Source organism: Sturnira hondurensis, unplaced genomic scaffold (assembly GCF_014824575.4).
Source record: "Sturnira hondurensis isolate 20B ecotype Veracruz unplaced genomic scaffold, ASM1482457v3 Scaffold0019978, whole genome shotgun sequence".
NCBI lineage: Eukaryota > Metazoa > Chordata > Mammalia > Chiroptera > Phyllostomidae > Sturnira > Sturnira hondurensis.
In genome coordinates this window covers 451130-478991 of record NW_028092609.1, presented here as the reverse complement: position 1 = coordinate 478991, position 27862 = coordinate 451130, and the positions used below count along the sequence as shown (strand labels likewise).

Here is a 27862-nt window from a genome sequence, read left to right as displayed (position 1 = left end):
TACTGTGAATGACCCCAGCCCGAGCCTGCCAGGCTGGCAGCTTTGACCCACTTTTCCCCAGTAACCCCTCAGGCATCCACTTGCCGTGGGGGAGCCACACGAGGTCAGCTTCACTCCGAGCACCGCCCCCAGCTGCATGCAGACTCCAGAGCAGCACCAGGCCCACCAGCAGGGCTGAGCCGGGAGTGCGAGGAGAAAGGAAGGCAGAGGCGGCAAGGACCGCTCTCCCACTGAGCTGGGTCTGCGTGGCAGAAGGGCAGGTGTGCCTCCTCCTGCCCCTGCATTTATGCCTCATGTCTCAGTCGGGAGCCCTGTCCTGGGGCTGCGGGCCCTCTGGTGCACAGCTGTGGGGTCACCTCGGATGGTCACAGCCTTCTTTGTGGCACTCAGACAGGTCACACTGTCCTTGGGAGCTGTGAGGCCGGTGGGTGCATTTCCAAGTCCCAGACAAGAAAACCGAGGCTCACGGGGGTGCCCTGGCTTACCCGAGATCACACACCACCCTGAGCTTGGCCCAGAGCCTGAGGCAATGTGGGCTTTCTTTTCAAAGGTCACAGGACCGTGGAGGTCATGTCCTGAAGGTCCTGGAGAGGTCACCTAGTTTCATCATCTTCACACGGACCTGCAAGGAGCCCAGGCATCTGGGGAGGAGGGAGGCCTACGTGGGGCCGCAGGCAGGGGGTAGCCTTGTATCCTGGGGAGCAGGCTGGAGGCTCATTCTCTGCAGCGGGTCTCTGAGGGGCAGGGAAATCACGGGCCAGCTGGCGGTGCTCTGTGCACCCCGAAGTCTGAGAGGGCAGGACACACACAGCCCTGCTTCTCAGGCCAGATCTCTGAGGGCCGGCCCAGGCCCCACTGGCAGTGGGCTCAGCTCACGCCTCAGGCCTGCTCTCTGCACATTCTCTGGGTGGGGCTGCCTGGCTGGCTTGGGCTGTCTGGGTAGACCTGGAAGGGGCTGGAAATGGCCAAGTGGTGGGCGTGGAGGCCCCACCAAGCAGGCGTGTCCACCGCACCCCAGGAAGGTGTGAGGCAGTGCTGTGGACCTCCTGGGAAGGTGGCCAGAAGGGAATGGCGGGAACCTAAGAAGTGCAGGTGCTCTGAGGACCAAGGGGTCCCAGGCCCCTCTGCCTCACTTCCTAGGAGAGGTAGGTGCTGCTGCGGAGGCCTGGGCTCAAGAGCAGGCGGAACCAGAGAGAGCGTGGGGGCGGGAGAGGGCTGAGCTGAGTGGGCATCAAGTGGTGGGTGGTGCGGGGAGTGAAGGCAGGGCCCCTGCACTTGCTTTGTCTAGTTAGACTTGGTGGGTCATGGCCCAGAGCCGGGTCCTGGAGCCGGGCCAGGCAGGGCAAGGAGGCGCCCAGTATGCAGTTCCCTCTCCCTGGGTTCGGGAAGTAGGTCTGGACGCTGCCCAACGTCAGGAGGGGCCAAGGAAATGGGTGATGCTTGGCTTCCCCCACCTTTCTGATATATAGGGGAGGCAAATTAACCAGAATTACCTTCTGAAGGGCGGGCCCCGTGTAGGACTGGCTTCCCCTGCTAAGTGAGTGTTCTAGGAGCCCATCGGTATCAGTGCACCAGCTGGCGTTGTTGTGAGAGGCTGCATTTGGCTTCAGTGAAAAAAATTTTTAGGACTTTCAACGTGTTTGCCCATTTCATGATGGGCGATTTACGAGCACACCTGCCCATACCACGCTGAGAGATCAGCAGTTTTTGACCAGAAACAGCATGACCTCTATGCCCCACCACCCTGTTCACCCGATCTCACCCTGAGTGACTTCTTTTGTTTCCCAGATGAAAAAAGTCCTCAAAGGGAAACGTTTTGCCAAAGCACTAAAAGATATCACAATCGACAGGTTCAGAAACTGTTCTGAGCAGCGAGGAAAACGTCTTGACACGTGTGCTTCATCAGGTGGAGAAGCCTGTGAAGGGAACTGAAGTTTAAACACATAAGAATAGATACACAATTTTTTATAAATAAATTTTGGGTTTTTCGGGTGCTCCAAGGAAAACCCCTGCCCCAGCCCCTCGGGCCAGTCTTGTCCTCAGGCAGGAGAGACAGCTCCTTCCTCCGGGCTTCCTGCAGCACTTTACCCCGGGGGGGCGGGGCGTGTGGCGCCGACCTGAGACCCTTGGGACTGCAATGCAAGCCCCAGTGAGATGTGACAGCTCCTGGGCTGTAGTAATAGAGGCAAGGGCTGGGGAATAAGGGAGGCGACCATCCCCGTTCTGCCAGTGCTGCCCGCACACAGCCAGGACACATACTGAGAGCCCTGCCCCTGCACAGAGAGAGCTGCCCAGGCCATGCGGGAATCGGTTGGGGCAGCGCCTCTGGCCCATGGGACGGGGCACAGACAGTGTAGCCTGGTGGGCCCTCCCTTTGGGCCCTGGTTCAGGTCCTGGGAGGGGACAGGGAAAGAACAGGCAGAGGTGGGGGAGCTTGTTCTGTGGCCCAGGAGCAAATGAGGAAGGTCAGACATGGAGAATTTCATGTCAAGGTCAGACCCTGGGCCCCTGGCTCCAGAGTCAGGGTGTCCAGCCTGGCTCCTGATTGGCAGGGGTGTCCAGCCTGCCACCCACGGGGCACATGCAGCCCAGGATGGCTATGGATGTGGCCTGGCCCAAAATTGTAAATTTTCCTGAAGCATTATGAGGCTTTTGCACGTGATTATGTGTCACAATGTACGTAATGTGTGGCCCCAGGCAACTCTTCTAGTGTGGCCCAGAAACGCCCAAAGGTCGGACACTGCAGTCAGGGCCCCGGGTTCTGCCAGAGCAGAGCCGTGTGCAAAGTTGCCGGGTAGCAGCGATGGCCTGGCAAGCGTCTTCCAGCCCCAAGATGCCAGTTATCTGCTATGTGGATGGTATTCGTTTTTGAGGTGACTAGGGGAGGGCTCTCTTTCCCCCCAAGAAGTGAGCAGGCACAGGGCAGCCCTTGCCAGCTGAGGCCCACACCAACCCCCACCACTCCCCCACTCTCCGAGTGACCACAGAGTGGCAGCAGACCGGGCATGTGGGCCCAGGCGAAGCCCCGGTCTGTGTCTCAGAGAGGGTGGGCGGCCTCCCTCTCTGATTCACTTCCCCTCGGGGGAGTTGGAGAGTGGAGGTTTTCCATGTTCTCTTAGGCTGTTTGATTCCGAGCGACCTCAGGAATGCTCTGTCCCCAGGCTGCAGAGGCCACAGGTGCCCACAGTGTCTATACTCGTCCAGGGGCAGCCTTGCCTCTTTACTCAGCCAGGGGCCAGGACCTGAGCAAACGGCAGGGGACACGGAGTACAAGAGCTGGAACCTTGGGCCTCTCAGGGCCTCTCCTGGAACCTGCCTGCTCACCCAGGGGCTACTGCTCACAGTAGAGGTCAGTTCAGAGGGTGAAGCCCCTGGGGCCAAGGCCCTGCCCCACCCTGGGGTCTCAGCTGCATTCAGCAGTTGCTGTTTATAATGACCCCCAGTTACCGAGCACAGGCTGCTAGCGGGGCGGGCCTGTCTACTTCAGGCCTCAAAACCTGTAACCGATTCTAGCGTCCCGCGAAAACCAGCGCGGGTGTTTGGGTGGGAGGGTTGGCACGACACGTCTCAGTTAGCCTGCCGCCCGCTTGCTTGTGCGAGACATCCGAGCACGCAGCCATGCGGCCCCGCGGCCCTGGGCCCTGTTCACAGCAGGACTGTGGAGACCTGGGGGTGCCCCGTCGGCTCCAGGCCTTTACCGAGCTCCTTTCCCACAGCAGCCTTGGGCCCGGGGCCTTGTCTGCTTCCTGCTTCTGCAGTCACCGAGCGCCCCAGCCTCGGTGCTTTAAAACAACCCAAATGCATTCTTCCCTGTAGGTCAGAAACGTGACTTGGGGCTCACGGGGCTGAAGTCACGGCATCTGCAGGGCTACATTCTTTCTGGAAGCTCTAAGAGTGAATCCATTTCCTGGCCCTTTCAGCCCGGAGGCCCTCCACACCTGGCCCCATCCTTGGGCTCACAGCACCTGCCCCCCTTGTCTTCAGAGCCCCAGTGCAGTGTCTGGCCAAGTGGCCGCCGCCACTGTTCCCTCGTCCACCTGAAAGGACCCCGTGACCACGCCAGGCCCTCCCAGAGAATCCACAGGAATCCCCCTCGCACGGGCCTTAGTCTGTAGACACATCTGCGAAGACCCTGTGCCGTGCAGTGTCACTGGGCATTAAGACATGGACATTTGAAGGGGCTCTGAGTCTGCCAACCACAGACATCTCACACCCAGGCTGGGAGGAGCCCACCGAGGCAGAGCCCTGCCCACCCTCTTCCCTGCCTTATGCTCAGGGCCACCAGTCCACGGCACAGGGAAGGCTGGAGGCGTGGGATGCACTGGCCAGGCCGGGAAGCCCCACCCCACCCCGGGGCACCTCCCACCTCTGCAGTCCCCCCACAGGGGTGCAGCCCACTGCTTCCTTGGTGTCATCTCAGCTCTTCCCAGTGAGCTTTCCTGTGCCTGAGAGGCAGCAGAGGGGCCCGCTTCACAGACGGTGAAGTGAGGCCCCAAAGGGGAAAAGACACCCCCAGCCCCGAAAGTGTGAGCAGCAGTGCGGCCCAGGCCCTAGGTCAGGAGCAGGGGCAGGCTTGAGGCTCGGCAGCCATTCCAGGGCCCCCCAAGCTGAGGCCCAGTGACCACGGGGACTGCTAACCTTGAGCCCCACTTCCTCTGGGCCGTGTGCCGTCCACAGCCTTTGCTTACCACAGCCACCCGAGAGCCGGGGCTGAGGTGATTTCTGGGTGGTTGCCAGGAGCTGCCCTCTGCACCCCCACAGCCAGCACCTGCCCCTCTCCCTGCACCCCTGCACCTGGACCCAGGCTCCCGGTCCCTGACCAGGCACAATGCCACAGTCTGTCCACCTTGCTGGGCCCTGTGCTACCTGGGGCTTGGCCGCAGGAGAGCACTCCGTGGGGAGCTGCTGGGTGATTTCCGGGGAGGCCGGTCAAGGGGCTAGAGCCCTGGAAGGCAGGAAGACCAGGAGCAGTGGGGTAGTTAGGGTGACAATGGCCAACATTTGTGGGAGCACACTGAGCCCCACACTGTCCCCAGCTTCATGTAACCACATCCCCTAGGGGTCCAGGCGATGTCACTTCTCTTGGCACATTCACACTCCTGTTTCTACCCCAGCTCCCAGCTCCTCTGTCCACCCAGGGGCTGCTCCCCCGCCGCCACCACCCCCCGTCCACCACCCTTTTCTGCAGTCTCCATCTCCAGCGTCCCTGGGCCTCTCCAGATCTCACCAACCTGTGTCCCAGGCGCCAGCACCCACCCCTTGCTGCAGACCCACACATTCAGTCACCTCCTGGAAGGCACCCTCCACCTGTCCTTCTGGCCCTTCTCACACAGCCTGACCCAAGCTCCCTGCCTCGGTGGTTCACACTGCCCACCAGACACCATCCTGGACAGTTTCACCTGGCATAGGCCCACCTGGGCCTCCCTGTCAGCCCGGCCCCACTGCCCACCCTCCTCCACCTGTTCCCTGTGTTGTCACAAGCCTGGGACCTCCTAATGGAGCAGAGGCCAAGTCCGCGCCAGACCTGATGGCCCTCGAGACGCAGAGCAGCAGAGCCCCACGGGGAGGCTGGCTGGCCCAGGACACTAAGGAAGGCTTCCTGGAGGAGGTGCTGAGTGTGGGGGACAGGGCCCCACTGCTCGCTCTTCATGCAGGCAGGTGTCTAGCTAGGAGAGAAAGGGTGAGACCCGGAGCCCGATGAGCCTGGTTGTGGAAAGGGGTCAGGAGGTCAGAAGTCTGGGAGGTGGTGACAGTGGGACAACTTTCCAGGCCCCGACTCAGCAGGAGGCCCAGCTGCAGGGAAAAGCTGGATGGACCCTGGGGCCTGGGCAGGCACCCTTTCTTGCACCTCAGCCCCCGGCCCTCAGGCCCGCACCCCCAGCTCTGGGCCCCGTCAGAAGAAGCAGCTGGTCAGATTTGCCCCTGTTGCCCAGAGGTCCCCAGTGCGACTGGTCTCTGGTCAGCTAGGGCCTGAGCTGAGGCCCCGAGCCCTGCCCTGGGTTTGGGCGCATGCGCACGCGCACACAGGCCCACTAGGTGCTGGGTGTTGGTGACTCAGCTCTGCCAACGTGTACAGTGGGGTGGAGGAAAGGTGCCAGCCAGGCAGAGCATATTAGAAGGAAGAAGGGGACAGGGACTGGCCAGCCCCAGATGGGGGCATAGAGGCTTGGAGAGGATGACTTGCCCACAGCCACCTAGACTGGGCAGAACCAAGGCTCCTGGTGCCCAGGCCCTGGCACCTTCAGAGACCAAGCCTGCATGGAGGGAGCCATCCGGCCCTCTCCTGACAAGGCCCAGAGCACTCACTCGTAAGTCCCCCGGCTTCCTCAGAGCTGGGGCTTGCAGCTCTCCCCTGACTCTGGGCCTCGGGGGGACCCGTTCTGACTGCAGGTGGCCCGAAGGCCTGCCCCATTTCGCACAGGAGGAGTTTGAGTGCCATCTTCGGGGGTCCCCAGAAGTGGGAGTTGGGTGAGGACAGGGTGCTGGGGCGGGGGACATGCTCCCTCCACACTCCCCGTGCAGACAGGCCAGTGTGGAGATGCCCTCCCCAAGGCTCTGGGGTTGTTCTGTGAGGTGGGAGCACAGAAGGGGCTGGGGTCCCTGCTGCCCTGTGAGTGGGGGGCCATAGAGAACCCACTGGAAACACAGGCTGAGCCCAGTTGTTGGGTCTAGAGGACTTGCAGTGAACTGGGTGCAGGAGGTGCAGCCGAGACCCCTGGGGCATGGGCGAGAGGCGACAGGATGCCACTGGCAGCCAGAGGCAGGGTCTTGCACTGCGGGGGACGGGGGGCATGGAATGGGGTTACAGGGAGGGGATGCAGCTAGACAGGTGTGTAGGAGTGACATCCAAGGGCCTTGAAGGAGACAGTGCCATCTCCTGGCAGAGGTGGCCCAGCCCAGGGAGGTGAGAGGTTCAGCCCGAGTCACATGGCTCTTCAGAGGCAGGTGTTTGTGACTTCCCTGGGGGAACCCATGCTTGGGTCAGGGGGATGGGTGTGCATAGTCAGTGAACTGGGCATCGGGACACCTGACCTGCCCACCACGTCCCTTGGATGGCCTCTGTAAGTCCCCTCCCCTCTCAGGACTGTAAAGCAGAAGAGCCAACCCTGGTCCTCCTGCCTGGGGGGCCTGTGACAAGGGCCTCCTGGGACAGCACCACCAGGGCAGGTGCCCCACCATCAGAGCCATCTGTGGGGGCATCAAGGAGTCGATCTCAGGGGTGTGCCCAGCTCTCGGGCTTTGTGTAATATGTCACCCGGTCTGTAGCAGGCCCCCTGCAGCCTTCCCTGGACTCAGGTCCCTGAGCCACAGCAGCTGTCACACCTGTCTAGCTGCCCACGTGGGGTAGCCGAGAGTGGACGTGAGCCCCGCACATAGAGGGTGGCCCACCCCCTGAGGCTGGGCTCACTGGATCCCAGGAGCCCCTTCTGGGCCTCTGCCCTCAGCTAAGAGACTGTGTTGGCCAGCCCTCAGCCCCTCCCTGTCCTGCCTTAACGCTTTCCTAGGATCCTTACCCCCCAAGATTTGGTCCACGTGGGCCCCAGAGGCCTTGGGGATGTGACCTCAAAGCCCCTGCCTCCTTACTGCCCCTCCCCACAGCCACCTCTGAATACATTTGCTGCCCCTGCCCCTGCCGTCCTTGACGGTGATGCTGGTTGCCCACTGTGGCCATGGGGGAAAAGCGCCCCCAAGAGCCCAGGGCACCTTTTCTCGCCAGCACAGTCATTGATCCAGCTGCGACCTTCAGAGGAGCCTCTGTAGCAGCAGGCGAAACTGACCAGGCACCTGGACCACCTGCCCGCTGGTGCCATTGGCCAGCTGCCCTTGGAGGCAGTGACCTGCTGCCCGCCCCTCCAGCCCACCCTTGCCCCTCAGGGCTTCATTTAAGAACGGCATTTGTCCCTACAGCAGTTTTGCTGACACGCCTCACACCTCCAAGCCCCGGTTTTCTGATTTGCAGTGTGGGGCTGTGGTCTCTGCCCTGGGGCAGCGTGAGCGAGACCCTGGCCGTGCCAGCTGGCCGTGTTGTGTGGCACCAGCGGGTGCGGGGTCCCAGGCCAATGTTCCCAGCACAGTAAGGGTGCCGTCAGTGTCACCAGTGAGGAAACTGAGGCTCAGAGCAGTGACCTTCCTTCGCTGCGTCTCCCCTCGGGCCTCCTGAGCCAGAACAGGCGTGGCGACAGCCCCCACCATCGCCCCAGGCAGAGGCTGCACTTGAACCCCCCGGTCCACCCTCAGCACCACCCCACTCTGTGGCCAGAGGTGGGACAGGGGGCAGGGGCAGCAGAAGGGCTCGCTGCCGTGTCCCGCTCCCACTCCCAGCTTTATCACAAGGCCTCAGCTGCCTGGGAGGGTGGCCATTCGAGACCCTTCAAACCAGAGGAAGACACCCCGCTAAGGTCTGCTATTCATGCCCCTGTTACAGACCCGGGTCCAGGAGGTTCTGCTCTCTGAGCACCCGTAGGAAACCCCACCCTGAGCGGCCCACAGGAGGGCAGTGCCCCTGACATGGTGACCCCACCTGGTGTCTCCCTGGTCCCACTGACCCAATGTACCTGGCTGCACGCTGCCCTGAGCAAGGCGTGTCGCGTGTTCTGAGCAGAGGGATGCCCTGGGACAGTGTGGCCTGCAGGCCCGTGACCCAGACAGCTGGGCTGGAGTCAGCACAAGGCCCAAGGGGGCCTCAGAGTTGCCTGGCTAAAAAGGCAGAGTGGGGGATCCAGGCCGTGACAGACTCCGGGAGGTCGTGGGCCCAACGGATCTGCGGCCTCGGAGAGCAGTGCTGGGTGCCAAGCAAGGCCTCCCAAGGTCCCCTTCCCCGCTTCCCCGCAGACCCCAGCCTTGGAGCCCCTCCCTTGTCCTGGCTTCCACAACTTCCCTGCCTCTGGCTGCACTGGCCCCCTTCTCCCACAGCCCCCACCCCTCTGTCGCCATCACAGCAACCACCAACATGTCTCCAGGGCCCAGCTCCACTCCCAGGGCGGGTTCACCCTGCACCCTGCCCTAGTGCTGAGCCTCACACGGCGTGAGGAGAGCCACCCCAGATGGCCGGTGGTGGGTGTCTGCCCAGCCGAGGGGGAGAGGTGGTGTGGTTAGGAGCAAGACGCCAGCACCTGTGGACACGTGGGCCCCGCTCCACTCCTTGCTGGGTGGCCAGGGACACCGCTTCCCCTGCCTCACTGGCCAAAGGGACCTCAGGAAGAAGATTGGCATGATTATAGGGCCCCGAGACAGAGCAGGCTGCAGACAGTTCTCGTGGCAGGCCCGGGCACCTGGACAGAGGTCAGTGGGGCTGGCGTGCAGGGACAGGGCAGGGGAGCAGACCAGAACCATTGCATAAGGGCTTTTACCCCGAAGTGACCGGGGCCGTGGAAGGCTCAGGAAGGCTGAGGGACGAGGGTCACAGGTCAGGTGGTCACAGCTGCTCTTGGCCTGGGAGAGCCACTGGCTAACCGCCTTCCCAGCTGCCCTCAGTTCATTCTGGAGGTGGGAGGGCCTAGACAGTTTCCCTGCCCCTTGAAGAGGGGTTTGCTCCTAGGTCCTTCCCCCAGCCTGAGACGCGCCCCCCCCCCGAGCCTGCCCTCCCTGCCTTGCCACCCCGGGCTGGTGGGTAAGAGCTCTCCCGGATCACTGGTGTGGAGGCTGGCACCAGGGCACACACCCTGACCTCCTCGGGCCACTTACTCCCCTTTGCGCCTCTCAGAGCCACCTCTCCAGGTCTGTGCCGAGGGCCCAGTGCCCTGGCCTGATCTGTTCACTCAGTAGCCTGGAGGCTCAAAGTTGTGGCTCCAAATACCAGCCTCTCCCAGTAGCTGTGTGACCTGGGACACAGGGCTTGCTTTGACGCACTCGCCCAGTGCCCACCCCTAGGCGGCCCACAGCTAGCTGGTGCTCTGCTGTCTGTCTTGGAATTCTTCATTTTTGGATAAGGGCCCTCTGTTTTTATTCCTTGTGGGCCCCACAAATTACGTAGCTGACGGGGACAAATGATGCTGGGACGAGTTTCTTAATCTCTCTGAGCTTCAGTTCCTCTGCCTGCAAAAGGGCCTCCTCCGGGCTGCTCGAGGCCCCCCGAAGGTTAGAACGTGCATTGCCGGCTGTGAAGGGCTGTGCCGGGGGAGGCTCGACCCCTCGTTCCTCCAGTGGGAGGGGGCACTTTGAGAAAGAGCCGATAGCTCTCGGGACCAGGAGGCTTCCACAGGGGTTGGAGGGCTGGCAGGGTTGGGAGCAGGTCTGCAGATCCCTGGGGCAGCTCTCTGGGCGGTGGTTGTGCCCTCGTCCCCTTGGCTGCCCCAGAGGGCTGGTGGCTGGACTCCAGCCTCCCTTCCCAGAGGACACCTCGAGCCGGGAGTGACGGCCTCACAGCAGGCCCACAGAACCCTGTCACCAACAGCCTCAGCAGCTTCCGGGACCAGGCCGCCCCCCTTTCCCCCCAGGGACAGGGATGCACCTGCGTTAGTCTCAGCTGACTTCTGCTGCTGCACTTGGGGTGACCCTGTTGTCCAGGGAGAGGATGAGGTGCCTGGTTTCTGACTCTGGAGAAGCGGGGCCCTGAAACCAGGCCCGGGCCATGTTAGGTTTCGGGGAACAGAGCGGCGAGGCTGCTCCTCAAGGCACTCAGAGACGGGGACCAGGGCGGTGTCCCAGGCTGGTTACCACCCAAGGCCAGGGCCCTCCCAGCAGCTCCAGTGGCCTCCACTTGGACGCCACCACGGCCCCTGCAGGTCAGCCTGTCTTGTCACTGTGCACCTCTGTCCCCGACCCCCACCGTAGCCCACGGGACCGGGCAGACTTCACGGTCACCCTTTCTGAGTGTGTCGCACATCTGCCAGCCCCAGGTAATGCTGAGGTGGGCGTGGCCGCCACAACCACCCCTGTGCTGTGGCCTCGAGATGGTGAGGACAGCTGACTTCATACCTCCACTCCCTGCTTCTCCCACCCCCTGCAGGCCACCCAGGAGACTCTGGGGGCCTGGCCCAGAGGCTGCAGTAAGAGACCAGGCTCTGGGTCCCGGGAGGGGAGGGGTGGGGGCCAGCAACTTGTGGCTGCCGGGCTCTGGGGTGGGGCCCGGCTGGAGCTGGTGACGAGGCTGTCAGGTGGGGTCAGTCCAGCAGTTCCCACTGCCTGTGCCTCGGACCGGCCGCGCAGCCCTGGACGGACCCCTGCACCGGTTCCTCACCAGGCACAGAAGCCTCCCGCACAGCCACTCTGAGTGGTGGGGACAAAGGCCTGGAAGGCTGAGCTGTGTGCCCACCATTGTCCAGGGCAGCCGGGAGACTGAATGAGCGCACAGACCAGAGGAGGGGCCTGCACGGGGGTCCCCACTGTGGGTGGCCACTCAGGCTCCACTTCCTCCCGCTGTGGGCCTCCATCCACCCGTGGTCAGCAGGCTCTGGGAGGCTGAGGCTTCAAGTCTCCCCAGGACCTCCCTCTGGAGACAGGAGGGGCCTGGCTTGCAAGCCCCTTGGAGCCCATCTGGCCAGAGTCATGTCTCAGGATCACGTGGTCTGCGCCTCCATGCTGGTATCACGCTCCCTCTCCATCCCCCAGGGGCCTGGGGCTCGTCCTGCTGGCACCAAGTGGGGGCCACCTGGCTGCGCCCCAACCCCTAGCTCTGAGCTCCTTCTGCCCGGCCCCCACCCCCCAGTGCTCCTCGCTCTCCGAGGCCTGAACGTTAACTCCCTGCACCTGGAAAACAGGCTCGTGCTCCACCCCCTCAGGAGAGGGGCTCTCCCACCTGAAAGGCTGCATGGGCCCTTGGGGGTGTATGTGGGCTCCTGACTTGGGGGTGGGGTGGGATTTCCCTCCCGTTGTAACCCCGGGGAGGAAACTAGCGTTTGTTGAGCAACTACTACCGGCCAGGCCCTGGGCCAGGCGTGGCCAAGTTGGGAGTTTGATCCTCACCTCAGCTCCAGGAGTGAAAGCTTATTGTCCTCATCAGCCAGATGTAAGTGCTGAGGTCCGGGCCCAGAGGGGGCCCCACCTGGGCCACTCAGTAAGTGACAGAGCCAGGGCAGTGCCACTGCCCCAGGGGGTGGCCTGGCAGGGAGGTGAGAGGGTGCTTGAGGGCCGTGTGCCCATCAGAACTGGGTTCCGGGCCTGCAGTGACCCGGAACCCAGCCTGGGTGGGTGCCCGCAGGCAGGAGCCTGCTCTCCAAGTCTGGGGACCTGGTGTCTGCAGGGCGCAGAGACACCAGCGGGCAGGGCCTCCCTGCCAAGGGGCTGCACACCCAAAGGCAGGGAGGCGTCCAGAATCTGCCCACCTGCAGTGGTTGGGCTGGGGCTTGTGGAAACTCAGGGAGAGGCAGGCCAGGAGAGGCCAGCCGGGAGCCCCTCCTCTCTGTAGGGGGTCACCGCTGCTCCTGTCGTGGCGGAAACAGTGGCCTCGAGAAGAAGGCTTGGCAGGCCCTGAACTCAGTGCCACCCCCTCCACGGCCACCCTGCAAAACCGCAGATGCGCACTCACGCACACAAAGGGGGATGCCCGGTTTCCTCCTCTCCCTGCTCTGCTCTGCCCTCACAAGTTGAAGTTCAAAGGGAAGGCACCGTGAATTTGGTCTAAGTAGCATCAGGGACTCGGGGCCACTGGGGGCGGCACTCGTGTAGTCATCGCCCGCCACTCGTCCCAGACCCCTCCCAGAGACCCGAGGGCAGCTCACAGGAGTCAAACCCACGGATGGACACGCAGACAGAATAAGCGGCCAGGCTCCCAGGGGAAGCTGAGGCAGGCAGGCAGAGGTTCAGGTCATAAAAGAACAAGGAGCCCATTGGCTCTTCCCTTCCCAGCAGCCAAGAGAAGAGGAAGCCCACGCAGGCATGGTTCCCACGAGATCAAAGCGCGCCAGATGCTCGAAAGGAATCCAGATGGAAAGGCTCAGCGGGTCGGCAGCGGGCTCCTCGGTGTGCGGGCCACCTGCGCCCTGGTGCCCCGGCCCTGCCAGCCCCATCTGCAGGCCTGTGGAGGATCACTGTCACCACACGACAGGTTCCGCGACCTGTTATGCCCCAGCCACTCCAGCCCCTTTGAACTTGCAAAGGAGGAAAAAAACAGCCCTAGACAAGCTTCAAGTGAACAAAAACCAGACACGCTTGGCGGGTCGCTCAGTGAGAACAGATGTGGGCCGAGTCCTCATGGAGGTGATGCATGGCATGCAGCTCCGGAACCTCCCCTGGGGCTCCACGGCCAGGGCACCGCCGTCCGTGCCGGGATGAGCCAGGGAGCGCCCGTCTGGGTTTGGCGCTGGAGCCTGGCCTGGGTGACACCAGTCACCGGAAGTGGTGGGGGCCCTGTCAGCAGCCAGCCTTGCCCAAGCACAGCCCTCTGCCGTTTACAGACGCAGCCTCTGTTCAGCTGCAGCGACCCCACAGAGATGGTGTCACGCTCCCACTTTACAGATGGGGAGTGTGAGGCTCTGAGAAGCCCCACAGCTGCAGGGTATCAGAGCCAGAACTTGAACTCAAGTCTCCTGTCTCAGGAAAGGAGGCGGCTCTTGTCTGAGGAGACTGAGCATCTCACTCTCTTCCTCCCCAGAGACGTGTGCAGTGAACAATGGAGGCTGCGACCGGACGTGCAAGGACACGGCCACTGGGGTGCGATGCAGCTGCCCGGTGGGGTTCATGCTACAGCCCGACGGGAAGACGTGCAAAGGTCAGTGCGGAGCTGCGGGCACATGGCCGCCTCCACTCCTGGAGCCTGGTGGGGGCAGGTGGAGCGGGAGCAGGGCCGGCCGGTGAATCGGGCGTGGGGCCGTGGGGGCTGCAGGGCCAGGAAGCGCCTGCAAGTCTGGGGGGGTGGAGAGGAGGGCGGCTCTGCACCAGGGCTCCCCCACAGGGTGGCCCCCCGGAAACACGGGTTCCACTGCACGCCTCTGCGCTCCTGGGCCACAGAACGGGCTCTCTAGCAAAGAACTGAGCTGCCTGTTGGGTGACAGGTGCCTTCACTGGGGGCCTTCCTGGCCTCGTGATTCCTGGGGCTCTCGGGGGTAGGGTGCGGCCCGTCCCCTCACCCCGCCCACCTCAGCTGTGACAGCATGGCTCAGGGTGGTGCAGGAAGCGAGTGTGAGTCCGTTTGTACTGGGGTCAAGTTGCCTGCTGGTCCCGTTAGGAAAACAAGGACCCTGGGTGTCCATGTCACTGGAGGAGTGGCATGGGGGTGGCTGAGAGCGGAAGAACTGAAGGACCTCTGTTTGCAGTTAGAAACGAGGAAGGGGTGCGTCTGAGCGAGGTCCCTGGCACCTGAAGGAATGCGGCCACTGCGGCAAGCGGCAGAGTGGGCTGCGTCTCCCCTGCCGTCTCCTGCCTCACCCAGAGTTGCCGAGGGCAGGAGGTGGTCCGGGCAGGGGGTGCCCCGCACGGTCAGGTCCCCTCGGGAAAGCAGGAAGCAAGGGGCCTGGGAAGCAAGAGCTGGCTCATGCGCTCTGGAGACCGAGGGGCCGCTGGGCGGCGTGGGGGATGGGGCAGGGGCGGCAGGCGTCGGGGCCCCCAGGCCACGGCCCCTCCAGGACTGAGGCGCAGCCCCTTGGTCTCCCCCGGCCGGCCCTTAACGTGCTGCGGGCCGGCCACCCTCCCGTGGCTGCCTTGCCCAGCAGCAGGTGGGGCTGGAAAGCAGTGGGAGGGCAGTCCTTCGGGGGAAGACATCCCAGGGAACTCGGGGGCTCAAGTCATCTGAGGTGGGCTTTTTTAAGCCTGTAAAAACAGCATGTGACCTCCTCCCTAGCCGTTTTGCTGGCAAGAACCTCGTGATTATTGACAGAAATAACTGTTCCTCCGCCTGTTCATTTGAAAACCAGCCTGGTCCGTAGCCCCCGCTCCAGCCAGGGTGCGTTCCTGGTGGGCAGGCGGGCAGGCAGGCGGTCTCTGAAGCCTCACCACAGGAACTCAATGCTCAGAGGGCAGCCAAGGGCCCCACAGTCCGGCCGTGTCGCAGCGGGCTAGCTGCCTGCCCTTGGACCAGGGATAGGAGGAGAGTAGAATGAGGCCCCTCGGCCCCTCCGAGGCGTGGCGCTGACCCAGGGCCAGAGGGGCAGCACGGCTCCATTCCTGAGGTGAGGCCAGGGCTGCTAGGAGCCCAAGGTCTGGGTTGGAAAGCTGCCCTAGCGGAGCACGGAGGGGTGGCTCTGACTGCTGCCCCGCCCATCGCTGGGTGGCCCAGGGCATCCATCCCCACCGCGCCCCCACCCCGTGTCTGGGGAAGGTGCTGAGGGGAGCTGCCCACGCGGCCCAGGCCCCCACCGTGCTTCCTTAGGCTCCCCTCGAACACGGCCCTTGCCCAGGGCAGCGCCCGCCGGCCCCCTTCCCCGGAGGCAGGACGTGCTCCTCTCACTCTCCCTCCAGGCCGGCTCTCCAGGCCCCTCGGGTGCCGGGGAGACGGGCGGGAGACGCAGTGCCGGTCCCTGGGGCCCTCTGTCAGGCGCAGGAGTGATCACCGAGGCAAGTGTGCGCGGGCTGCCTGGGGCGGGACAGAGAGGCACAGCGCGGCCTGGCCGGGGTGGGCAGGCAGAGGCCGAGGCAGGGCTGAGGCGGGGCCGTGCTCCCAGGGCGCCGGAGTGCCGTGCAGAGGCCCGGGGTCCCGGCCCCACAGGCGGGCAGTGTGCCCAGGCTCGGGGAGCCGAGGCCAGGCCAGGCCAGGTGGTGCAGGCCTGGGGCAGGGGTGGGCCCTTCATCCTCCTAGCCTTGGCCAGGCCCCAGAGGTTTTCATTTCGACCCATCCCCTGGCCACTGCTTGGCCTCTGGGCAGGGTGTGGAAGAGCGGTGAGGCGGCCGCTGCCATCCCCCAGGCTTCAGGTGACAGTGACTTGGCCAGGGTGGCTGTGAAGGTGAGGAAGAACAGTCTGGGTGTTGTCTAAGACATTAGGAATTATGGGTCAGGGGTTTGTCAGGCACTGCGTGATAAGGACACCTAACACCTTCTCGGGGGCCCTGGAAACCGAATCTGACCCCTAGACCCCAGGGTCTGGTGTCTCGAAGCCTCAGGCTCTCTGCCCAAGTCCAGAGTCCGGCTGGAGAGGTGCCATCAGCGTGCCAGGGCTTGGCAGGGGCCAGCCCAGCTGGGGGTCTCGGCAGACCCTCGGCCCTGGCTCTGGGGTTCACCTGTCAGTCGGCCTGCACATCCGGTCCTGGCCAGGACAACCTCAAAGGAGTGACCTTAAAAACAGTGTTTTCTGGAAGCCAAAAGCCATTGTTAGGCAAGACCGACAGCTGGAGGTTAGGTAGCAGAGGTCTCCGCAGGCCCAGAGGACCGCAAGCGCAGGTGGAAGCTGGCTGGGAAAGTGGGGGTCTAGAGAGTGTGCCCCAAGCCCTTGCTCTGTGTCGCGAGTGTGGACCGTGCAGGGGACCAGCCTCAAGGCTGCACCCACTGGGTGCTGGGAGGGCGTCTTGCCAATGGGGCCTTCCACGGAGCCTCTGCTCCCTGAGCTGGAGCGTGGACGGCCTCAGAGACACCAGCCACTCCTCCCAGCACCTTCTAGGACAGGTCGAGAAGCCCACCCACCACCAGACCACGCTTCTCCCTCACCTGCCTTCCGCCCGGCCAGCCCAGCAGTGTGTGCTGCCCACGAGAGCGTGGCCAGCCCCCTCCTGGGCCCTCCCACTGCTTCCACCCGAGAGCCCTCACCCTCAAGCCCCTGGGTTGCCAGGCTGCGCCCCTCCCCCAACCCCCACGCATGCACTGACCCTCGAACACACTGACGTGCACTTGAACGTTCCCCCGGATGACCCTGCCCTCCTCTCTACCACTCCAACTCCTGAGTCTCGTATCTGTTTGCTCATGCCGGCCCTGGGGCTCCAGACAGGTGCCCGATACCCAACTCGTCGTCCTGAGGACAGGTCCTGTGACAAGGAGCAGCTAACTCTCCACAGAGTGTCAGGGGAGGCCTCCAGAGGGGCAGCTGTTCCCAGGGGCAGGCTGCGCTGGGGGCTGCACCCAGTGGGGCGGCCAGAGTCCGGGCTGCCGAGGCAGGAGCCTGGGGCACAGGAAGCAGGCGAGGCAGCCGCGCCGGGCTCAGAGGGAGGGGCCGAGGGCCTCTGGGAAAGGGGCTGGGCCTTTCCTCAGGGCCGTCTCGAGGCCACGGAAGACTCGTGGACAGGTAGAGGACTTCCAGCCACCTGGTGAGGGCTGGGTGGGAGCCCAGTGGAAAGGGAGGGAGTCTTCGGGGACAGGAAGTAGGGGAGAGGACTGCACCCCCGGGTCTGCCCCATCAGGATGAAGGTCGGCGGCCATGAGTGCCCCGCACTCCCTCACTCTGTCCTGGGCCGGAGCTGGGGGACGCTTCCCCACCAGTGACCCCAGGCAGCCCGCCGCACCAGCCCGGGCCTCACCAAACATGCCTCTCGCCGCCTGTCTGGTTGCTATGACAGCTGCCTAGCTGACAGGCCCAGACCGGGAAAGGAGGCATCGGGGTTCCCAGAGGCCTTAGGCATTCCTGAGGAGGCCAGCCTCACGCAGCGCCGTCTGCAGGTGGGGACCCGAGGCTTAGAGGGACGATGCCCTTCCTGGCCCGGGACCACGCGGCTGGCCAGGGCAGAGCAGAGAGGGGCCTTCATCGCCCTGCAGGAGGCTTCTCATGAGGAGTCCCCCAGCTTCTTGTGGTCCCTGGGGGAGGGGGCGATGGAATGCCTGGGCTTCTGCCCTCTGTGGCCTCCCTGTCCACTTTCTCTGGAGGCTGCGCTGGAGAAGGCCCGTCTGGAAATGGGGGCAGCTGGGCCAGAACGTGGCTCCTTCAGGTAGCTGTGACCTCCTCTGTGAAGTGGGAGGTCTGACCCCCGAAGTGGGAGGTGCTGTGAGGATCACCGGAGACCTTGCCGGAAACAGCTTGTTCTAGTCCCCACTCGAGGCAGTGCCCAGCAGGTGATGTGACCGCAGAGGGTCCAGCCGCTCACTGGGCATGGGCTGACCCCCGACAGCTCTGGTCCTGAAATTCGGGCCCTAGGCCAGGTGCAGGGCTCCCAGCACCGAGAAACCCTTGGTTTTAGTCAGTGTTCCGTGCACACACCCAGAGCAGCGATGCTGCGTGCAGGGAGCTCAAGTCCCGGCCGGTGGCAGAGAGCTGGGGGTCAGGCCAGGAGACCTTCAGGGTACAGCCACACTCGTTAAATGCTGAGGAAAGAGACAGGGAGCCAGCAGGCAAGCGTTAAGGCGGGCAACGGGAAGAACCAGACCAAGGGTCAGGCAGGGTCACCCTGTGGCAGTGCCTCCAGCCAGGCAGTCACTCGGAGTCGGGGAACGCAGGCAGAGCACCAGGGCCTCAGGGACGCCACTTCCCTCACACCCTCGGCTCATGGCCGGGAATCAAGGTGGCAGCCATGGGGAGCTACCTGCCCAGACCTCGCTGCCCTCCCGCTGCCTCCCCCAGTGCACCGGTGAAGAGACACAGGGCCTGTCACTGTCCCCATTGTCGTGCTTGACACAGCACGTCAGTTCCCTTCCCTTCTGTGATTGCAACCATCCCGGTGGGGAGGGTTACCTCCCAGCCTGCTGGTCCCCACCACTAGGAGCCAGGACCCCAGCCCTGTGCTCAGTTGGGGAAACTGAGGCCAGCACTGGGAGGTGGGCAGCCAGGAAGTCAGGGAAGGGCGGGCCATTGTCCAGCTCTGCGTCCCAGTCTCCCCGCCCCTCCCACTTGGCTCCCCCAGACATCAACGAGTGCCTGGCCAACAACGGGGGCTGCGACCACTTCTGCCGCAACACCGTGGGCAGCGTCGAGTGCGGCTGCCGGAAGGGCTACAAGCTGCTGACCGACGAGCGGACGTGCCAGGGTGAGCCTTCTCTGTGCCGGGCAGCGGTCCGCCCGGGGACATCCCTGGGCCTCTCGGGCCCCTCTGGCCCAGGTTTGTGCGGGCTCCTGGGGGAGGAGGGGAGTGCGGGTGGGTTGGTCCACCGTGCCGGCTGCACCTGAAGACGCAGGTACAGTTCCGGGTGCTTAGCACGTGCCCCTGTGCACCCTGTCTTCCCTGCCCTGTGCGACTCCAAGGGCCCTCAGAGGTCGTCCAGGCCAATCTGTTCCTTTTACTGAGGCTCAGGGAGAGATCAGCAAGTGTCCCCCGTGCACAGCCAGTGGGAGTCAGAGCTTATCGGCTCTCACTGCCCACCCCTCCACCCCCCCACCGCCTCGTTCAGCAGCTTCGGAGTGGGGATGCTGCTGCCTGGTGGAAGGAACGGCACATTGCAGGCAGGCGCTCTCCAGCGGCCCTTTTACAGGGTCCCAGGAGCCTGCTAGGAGCAGGATTAGTGGGAGCAGAAGTGTGGGCAGAACCAGGAATCAGAGCCCAGGACAAGCCCAGCAGACATCCAGGATTCAGTAAGAGCCCAGAGGATGAGCAGTGAGAGGGGCCAGGGAAGGCGTCCTGGGGAGGAGCCAGGGAGGTCCACCCACCCCAGAGGTGGCACAGTGCGGCTGAGGGAGCCCGGGTACCCGGAGGGGCCCTGTGGGACCAGCTTTGGGAACGAGTATGTAGAGGGCCCAGAGGCCCGTGTTGGGGAGCGGCCGACAGCATCATGGCCACCCTGCTGTCCAGCCGTCTGGTCCCCATGGGGCTCCAGTAGCTGCTGGCTGCACACAGCCCAGCCTGGCTGCAGGACTCGCAGCTTCTGGCTGTTAGTGCTGCTCAGAGCCTGGATGGGGGCAGCTTGAGGCCCTGAGGGGTGAGGGGTGCTCCCCAAAGGAGGGCCAAAGCAGGAGGCAGGTAGGGGTAGGTGGGTGGGGGCGCCAGTCCTGGGGCTCCTCTGTGGGATGTGGGTCCTCTGGGAGCACAGCGCCTGCCCAGGCCCGGACCAGGCCCCGCACGGCCTTTGCTTTCCCACCTGCGTGTCATTCCCTGCACCGCTGGACGGAAACCAGTCCACAGCACAGCTGAGCGGGGGTGTTAAATGGCAGGTGTGCTTAACAGCCCTTCTACTCAAAGTGTTCCTGCCCTGCCCACCTCCAGGCAGACGTGAGGTGGCTCCTGACCCCGAGACCTAGGCAACAGAGACAAAATAGGGAGCCAGGCAGTGGCAGTAACCAATCGACAGGCCCAGGGTCGGGCCTGCACAGATGTGCCCTGCGGGGCTGAGTGACGGGCCATGCCTGCCCTCCTCGCCCTGACACCCCTCCCACACTCTGTCTCCCTGTGGCCCTGCAGACATCGATGAGTGCTCCTTCGAGCGGACCTGTGACCACGTCTGCATCAACTCCCCGGGCAGCTTCCAGTGCCTGTGTCGCCGTGGCTACACACTCTATGGGACCACCCACTGCGGAGGTCTGCAACCTGCCCACCAGGGCCACCTCCCCCCCGAGGCACGCGCCTGGCCGCACGGTCACCCACACTTCACCCTACACCCTGACCCTGACAGGCCTGAGAGACCACACCAAGGCTGGGGACAGGCAGGCAGAGGGTCTCAGCCAAGGGCAGGGCAGGAGGACGGGGGGAGGGGACAGCAAGTCCCATGGGCACTGAGCCTGACCAGGCTGTGGGCATAAGCCTGGAAAGAGCAGCTGCAGGGGCCCAGTCCAGAGGGTGGTGGCCGCCATGCGGAGAATCCCAGAGACAGTCTGTTCCAGGGGGAGAGGGTAACACCGGAGAAGGGCAGGGTAGAACGACAATGGGGCTCCTGCGGGAGAAGAGTTTGGGTCCACACGAGAGTAGGCATGCCAGAGGGAACAGCATGTGCAAAGGCACTGGGGAAGAGAGCACACAGAGGGACCAAGAGGCAGTGGTGTGTGCAGAGCCCCGTGAATATGGTGGGAGTTGCAGACATGGTGGAGACAGGGCTTCACGAGCCCCCAGGGGGCCTTGGGGTTTTATGCCCAGTGAGAAATCGCTGGAGGCTTTAATCAGGGATGTGACAAGTTGACGAAATGAGGTTGCTCTGGCTTCCCTGTATTCAAGAGAGTAGAACCCAGGGCGTCAGTGGGCAGGCAGCTCCAGACATGGGGGCCAGAGCTACTGGAGCCAGGCAGGGTGGGCAGGGAAGGGGGAGGTTCTCGGTGGACTTAGGAGCCACAGACTTGGGACTTGGAGACGTACGGGCGGGGCCATGCAGAGAACGGCCCTGCGGTCCAGGGGTCCCTTCCTCTCCTGTGGCCTGGGAGCAGCCACTCTGTCTGCGGGGCGGCTGTGACGATCCAATGGGCCAGGCAGTGCGGTGACCACACACAGCTGTGGGGGGGCTGGCCCTGGGGTGGGCTGCAGGCTCTGCTGCAGGGACTTCCCAAAACCTGGGTGCTGGCTCCCTGGGCCTGCTGCTCCCCAGTGCAGGTGGCAGGGGCGCTCACAGTCGCACTCCCCTGGGTGAACGAAGTCCAGACCCCCCCACTCCAATGGGCGCTCTTGGTCTTTGGTGGTCAGAGGAAGCCACAGACACGGAGGGGGACAGCTGGGAGGGGCTTGTCCCGAGTCCCAGGGTGACAGGGGGCCCCACGGTCTTGGGCCAGCGCTCACTCCTGTCCCAAAGACCTGATGGGAACTTAAATTCTCTGCCACTTCACTGCCCGCCACCTAGTCCATGTAGGAGGGGTGTGTGTCGGTGTCTGTGGGAGCCCTGTGTGTGCACATGTGCTTGTCTAGTGTGCATGTGTGCATGTGGGTGCATAGTGTGTAGTATGTACATAGCGTGGTGTGCACATTTGTGCGCATGTGTGCCTAGTGCGTGGTGTGAACATATGCATGTGTGGTTGTCTGGTGTGGTATGTGTGCACACATGTGTGTCTAGTGTGTGGTGTGTGGCGTGTGCACATGTGCATGCCTAGTGTGTTGTGTGCACACACGCACATCTGATGTGCGGTGTGTGTGGCTGCATGTGCACATGTGTGTCCATGTGTATTGTGTGTGGCCACACGCCTGAGTGTGATGACAGTACCACGCTGGGATCAGAGACTCAGCCCTCCTGTCCTGAGGGCGTGGCCTGGGATGGCCCGTCCAGCCCCCTCCTGCCCTCACCCCCACTCACCTGCGCTTCCAGACGTGGACGAGTGCAGCATGAACAACGGGAGCTGCGACCAGGGTTGCGTCAACACCAAGGGCAGCTTCGAATGCGTCTGCCCCCCGGGGAGGCGGCTCCACTGGAACCGGAAGGACTGTGTGGGTGAGTGTCCCGGGGCAGCCATCACTAGGACCCGCCCTCCCACCTGGTGCTGGTGTCAGGGGAGGGCAGAGGCTCCTGCAGGTGGGTGAGGGGGGCCAGGCCCACCGCTTCCCGTGGACTTCGGGGTCACCAGGCAGACGCTGTCTGCTGCTGGCAGGTGGCTGGTGGGAATGAGGCTCACGGGGGCTGAGGGGATGCGGTGGCAGAGCTCACTCGGTGCGGCCGGCGCACAGACAGACCTGCGGGAGGCGGGGGTCAGTGCGTGCAGCCAGACTGTGGGTCCGGGAGGCACTGGAAGCTGGGGGGAGGCCTCAGCTCTCCCTTGTCCTGCCATGGAAGCTGAGGAGGGGAGGGCGTTTTGGAGTGCAGCAGCCTCAGAGCCTGGCTGCCAGCCCCTGGGGTCACGTGGTCTCCGCAAACCCACCACCGCCCAGGCTGCAGCCCCACAGCGTCGGGGATGTGGCAGGGCAGGCCTGCTGGAGCGGGGACCACTCATCCCGCGCCAGTGCACTCTGAGTGCCGGACCACCCCCCACATTCACCAGACACATGCTCACCCTCAGGTGCCCNAATGAGGCTCACGGGGGCTGAGGGGATGCGGTGGCAGAGCTCACTCGGTGCGGCCGGCGCACAGACAGACCTGCGGGAGGCGGGGGTCAGTGCGTGCAGCCAGACTGTGGGTCCGGGAGGCACTGGAAGCTGGGGGGGAGGCCTCAGCTCTCCCTTGTCCTGCCATGGAAGCTGAGGAGGGGGGGGCGTTTTGGAGTGCAGCAGCCTCAGAGCCTGGCTGCCAGCCCCTGCGGTCACGTGGTCTCCGCAAACCCACCACCGCCCAGGCTGCAGCCCCACAGCGTCGGGGAGTGTGGCAGGGCACCACTCATCCCGCGCCAGTGCACTCTGAGTGCCGGACCACCCCCCACATTCACCAGACACATCCTCACCCTCAGGTGCCCAGCCTGTTCCAGGGGCTGGGCTGTCCTTGCCTGGGGCGGCTGGAGTGAGCATTTCAGGTGTGGGTCCAACTGCACCTCTCTCTGTGCTGAGCCCTCTGGGGACTCCTCTGCACAGAAGCAAAGCCAGCCATCTGTCACAGGCTGCTGCACCCTGGCCGGGTGGCCTCCTCACCCTGTCCCTCCTTTGACCCCTACCAGCCTCACAGAGCTGTGGTATGGTGGCCCCACCTCAGCACAGCGGGCCCAGGCACTCCTCCCGGCCTGGAGGGCTCCTTGCATGCCACAGGGTTGTCCCCCGGTACAAGCCCAGGGCACGGTCTACCACCTCTGTACCCTTAGAGCCCCTTCCTTCCCACTTTTCCTCCCTCCTGCTGCCCTTGGAACCACCGGGCATGGCAGCTATTCCACAGACACCTGCTGGGCTGGCCCGTCTGCCCTCACGTGGGGCGTGCCCTGCACGGCCCGGCAGGTCTTTGTCCGATCTGTTCGCCGCTGTGCCCCCAGCACCTAGGACAGAGCCTGGCGGTGCAACACCCAGTGAATGTGTGTTGAATGAGTGAAAGTGTCCAGAATGAACTTGATACTGGAAGTCAAAAGGCAGAACTTGCTACCTACTTAGGTAAGAATGGCTATGCCATTCAGACAAAGCCTTGCCGAGCAAAGCAAGGCTTTGCTGGCCCTCTCCATGGTTTGCAGAGGAGCTCATTTGGGGTTGTGTTGGTAACAGGAAGGAGTAGGTGGGGTCCATCCTAGGAGCATGGCCCTTGCAGGGCACCAAGGAAAACCAGGCTCAGAAGCCTGAGCTTGGGTCCTGCTGGGTCTGGCGTCCACCTGATACCAGAGCTCTCGGACCTCAGGCTTTCTCCAGGCTCGGCGCACGGGGGGGCTAGTCTTTATTCTCAGTACCCCCGTTCTGTCTCCCTTCCTCAGTGGGAGTGGCAGGCACGGTCACTGGGGCTTGTCCCAACTTTCAACGCTGAAGCCGCCCCCTCCATGGACAGTCCTGATCGCAGGTCGTGGTCAGGGTGACTGCACCCCGCTGTGGTCTCTAAGTCGCCTGCTGTGCTGGGACTGTGAAAGTGGTGAATGTTCCAGACAGTAGATGCGGAGTGACCGAGACAAACACGCGCTACGGAAGGTGTTCTTTAGAAGCTTCTGGAAGACCCTCTAGAACCACGATCTGAGAGTTCCCACGACTGACCCTGAAAACTGGGCCCCCGCCTCCTACATCTCACCCTTCCAGCTGCTTCCTGCTAACTTAGCCCCGATGCAGACTGTTCGCCTCGCCTCTGCTGGGAACCCAAGTTCAAAGTGAAGTGCTGGCAGCAGCTCAGATGCCCCCTGGCTGGCCCGAGACAGTCCAGGGTCACCCTGTTGCCCAGGACTACCTGAAGGAGGAGGTCAAGTGGTCTCTCGTGCCCCCGATCATGCCGTGGGCTGTGCTGCTCCCGCTGGCGCCCAAGTGAGGGGCGACATTTTGACCACCACTTGGAGTTGTCGGGTTCCTGTGGACAGGATCGACAGCCTCAGCAGGCCGCTTCCCCAGGAACTGTTGATGTCCCCAGAGACAGGCCCTTGTAAGAAGGTGTCATGCTCTGAGGGCTCTGGGGAGTCCTTCCCTGTCACTGTGGCCCTGATGAGCCAGACTTACAGGTGGGCGGGAGCTGGGCCTCCTGGAGCCGCAGCGTGTTGTCTGTGGGTGTCATCGTAACTCGCAGTCAAAATCCTCGCAGGATGGCGGCCCCTCCCCCCGAGGCAGGGCACTTCCCTGCTCTTTTCCTGTCTTGTCTGCAGAGACTTTTGTGATCGGTAAGTTCAGGGGACACACTCGACACCATTTTTCATTGCCGGCTTCCCGAACGATAGCTTGGGAGGGCCACTCAAACAGCCGGGACAGTGGGGCGTTCTGGCCAAGACAGAGGCCTGAGTAGAAATGCTTCATTTCCTCGTGCAACAGAAGAAGGACAATAACCAACTTAAAAACAAAAATCAACCAGAGCTGCCAGAAAACCAAATTGCACAGAAGTCCGAGGACCAAGGCGTTGAAGAAACACCCATCCAGACTGAGGTGGCGGAAGTCAGCCCATCGTTGTAAGTGGAGGGTCTGGAGCAGGAGACACAGTCCCGGCTAAGCACGCCATGCGGTAGGTGCTCTGCCGCTGCAACTGGTTCTGCCATCGAGGCCGATGTTGCAGGCAAGGTCTTGGCCTCCGACCCGACGTCTACTGCTGGGGAGTCCAGCGGGAATGCCAAGACCGCCGGGGATAATGGCCACAGTCTGGGGAGTGCGGTGGGGTTGGTCTTGTTAAGAGATACCAACGAACCATCATTGGTGCCAGCGAGAGAACTTACCTTTTAGAGAAATCCCGAGTGGTGCTCCAGGCAGGACAGGGAAAAACTACCTTACCTTTACCAGCTTTGTGCCTCAGCAAAGTTACCTGGATTCAAGGTGCTGCAATTAGGACGCGAAGCCAGGTGGTCGTCCCGGGGTGGGGGTCGGCAATGCCGGGAGACGGCGCGCACCGGGCAGGCCTGCCCTTGGTGGGAATTCGTGGGCCTCGTCGGAAGGGCGTTTTCTGCATCCTGGCTGCCATTCTTCACGGCCTTGCGTGGGGAGACCCCGCCGTACAGCACCAAAGGCTCAGCATGAGCGAGGTGCAGTGGCGGTGGGTCTGTTCAGATCTGTTGGTTCTTTATGGAAGAAACACATTTAAAGTCTTTGGCAGTCTGCTTCGCACCGTCGCCCCCTCTCCCCACCACCCCACCATCCTGAGGCTCCAGGACAACGGCTGGTTTCTGGGAACCGTCTGTGCCCAGAGGTTCTCTGAAGAACCTAGGATCACGCCCTCGCACGGGTGACTTTACGGTTCTGCAGCATTTCCTCTTCCAAAGTATCAAGGACAATGAGGACAGCAAAGTCTCAGAGTGCTTCATGAGTAGTGCTCCCAGTCAGATGTGCCTGCTTATCACCAAAGCAGCCGGCATGTCCCGAATAAGGAGCACAAAACCCGACACTGTCTGGGCCTCTGTGAATGCTGTTCTTCGACTCGGCGCCGTCGTCTCTGCAGCCACCGAAGCACGCAGAACAGTGTCGGCTCACCCGGGAAGCACATGTGCCGTAGCTGCTGTGTGCTCACCGCCCTCAGAACCCTGCATGCCCACCAGGAGGGACTCGCGCCTCAAGGGGCAGCCCTGGCCTGCATGTGTCAATCTTCACCCTGTACCCAGAGTGCTGTGGGTTATGGACTGGGCCCCCACGCTGGGCAGGCATATGTCTGTGGTGTCGGCCCCTCCCTTGGGAAATCGAGAGCAAGCTCAGGGAGCCCTCGGGCAGCGGGTGTCTCCTGGGAAGCATGCGGGTGCCGCCCTGTTTCTTCACCAGCGTGGACCTGGGTCCCTGCAGTGGCCCACCAGGCTCGTGTCCTCTGCAGGCGTTGTTACGGGTCGCTCCGATTCACCAGGAACAGAGACACTGGACCTCGTATTTACAGGGTGGACATATGTTTTATCCGCGGACAGTGTGTTCATGCTTCTGGATCATTTACTTTCTCTTCTGGATCATTTACTTTCTGAGGCTTCTGGAAAATATGCATCCACAGGTTGCAGATCATCCCAGTGGGCAGTTTCCCGCTCCAGTTTATTTCACCAACAAGGCCCCTGTGGCAGCCGTCCCATCCCCCAGGACCAGAGTGGGACGCCCCCAGAGGCACGCTCGCTTAGGCCAGGCTCGGACCGGTCCTGACAGGTCCCGGACGGCAGGACCCCCAGTCTGTTTGTGCAAGTCTGGGGACTGCCTGAATCCCTGGAGGATAAGTAAACACAGAACTGGGGGAGCTCAGCTTGGGACAGCTTCAGATGCTGCAGGGGTGTGTCCAGAGGCTGCCCCCAGGGGTTTCCTAGCAGCCCCCCGTGATTCCAGTCGGTCACTGCCAAGAAGCCCGTGCTCCTTTTCAGTTGTCCCTTTCCCCAGCTGGGCTTAGACACCTGCTCTGGAGGTCCCTGCCCTCTGGAGTGCCTGGTCTGGGCCTGGCCCTGTGTTGGGAGAAGGGAGCAAGCCGGCTCTCTGAGCCCCGCATCCCCACGCATCCCCTGCACTCCAGGGCCATGTGGCCGTGGCACAGGTGCAGTGGGAGTTCCCAGTGGTCCATGCCCGTGCTGACCCCCAGAGTCTCTGCCTGGGCCCCCGCAAGCCCTCTCTCATGTCTTCCTTCTCCACAGAGACGGGCAAGTGCCTTTCCCGGGCCAGGGCCGCCCCGCAGGCCCAGCTGTCCTGCAGCAAGGCGGGCAGCGTGGAAAGCTGCCTCCTCTCCTGCCTGGCTCCCACCCACTTCGCGCCAGGTACCCTGAGACTGTTTCTGGGATGGGATGGGATGGGATGGGACGGGCTGCTTCCTTCCCTGGGCCCACACCCTGCCCCTGCTGGTCTCCAGGAAGGGCCCCAGCCCTCATCCCTGGGCGGTTCTGGGCAGCTGTCTGGTCCCCCTCCACAAGTGGGCTTGTTCCTGCCCAGCTGCTGGCCTGTAATTGAATAGCAGAAGTGAACTGACAGAAGGGTCAGCCCCTTCCCGCCGAGGTCCCTGGGCCAGGGGGCGGGGGGCAGATGGGAGGGGCGCCCAGGCCCACCTCACCACCGGCCTCTCTGCAGACTCAGAAAACAGCTACAGCCTGAGCTGCGGCGTCCCCAGTCTCCAGGGCAAGACACCGCAGAAACTCAACGGCACCAGCACCAGCACCGGGCCCAGCTGCTCAGGTAGCCCTTGGCCTGTCCACCCAGCACACACTTGGGGGCGGCCTTTGGCTTGGTGTCCAGCTCCACACTGGGGGCCGCGGGAGGGACACAGCCCACAGAA

The 27862-nt window shown here is 63.3% G+C and overlaps 1 protein-coding gene across 4 annotated transcripts in view; it reads left to right on the top strand.

The window, feature by feature from the left end:
- The window catches only part of SCUBE1 (signal peptide, CUB domain and EGF like domain containing 1), a 112612-nt gene that overhangs the window by 68597 nt on the left and 16153 nt on the right, over positions 1 to 27862 (top strand). For 3 of the 4 annotated variants that reach the window (XM_037028505.1, XM_037028504.1, XM_037028506.1), the window contains 6 exons: positions 13532 to 13648; positions 18631 to 18753; positions 20119 to 20235; positions 21938 to 22060; positions 27231 to 27350; positions 27658 to 27762. In XM_037028505.1, the coding sequence (XP_036884400.1) occupies positions 13532 to 13648; positions 18631 to 18753; positions 20119 to 20235; positions 21938 to 22060; positions 27231 to 27350; positions 27658 to 27762 (705 nt within the window). The remainder of the gene's footprint in view (positions 1 to 13531; positions 13649 to 18630; positions 18754 to 20118; positions 20236 to 21937; positions 22061 to 27230; positions 27351 to 27657; positions 27763 to 27862) is intronic. The other variant, XM_037028507.1, reaches the window with a different exon arrangement.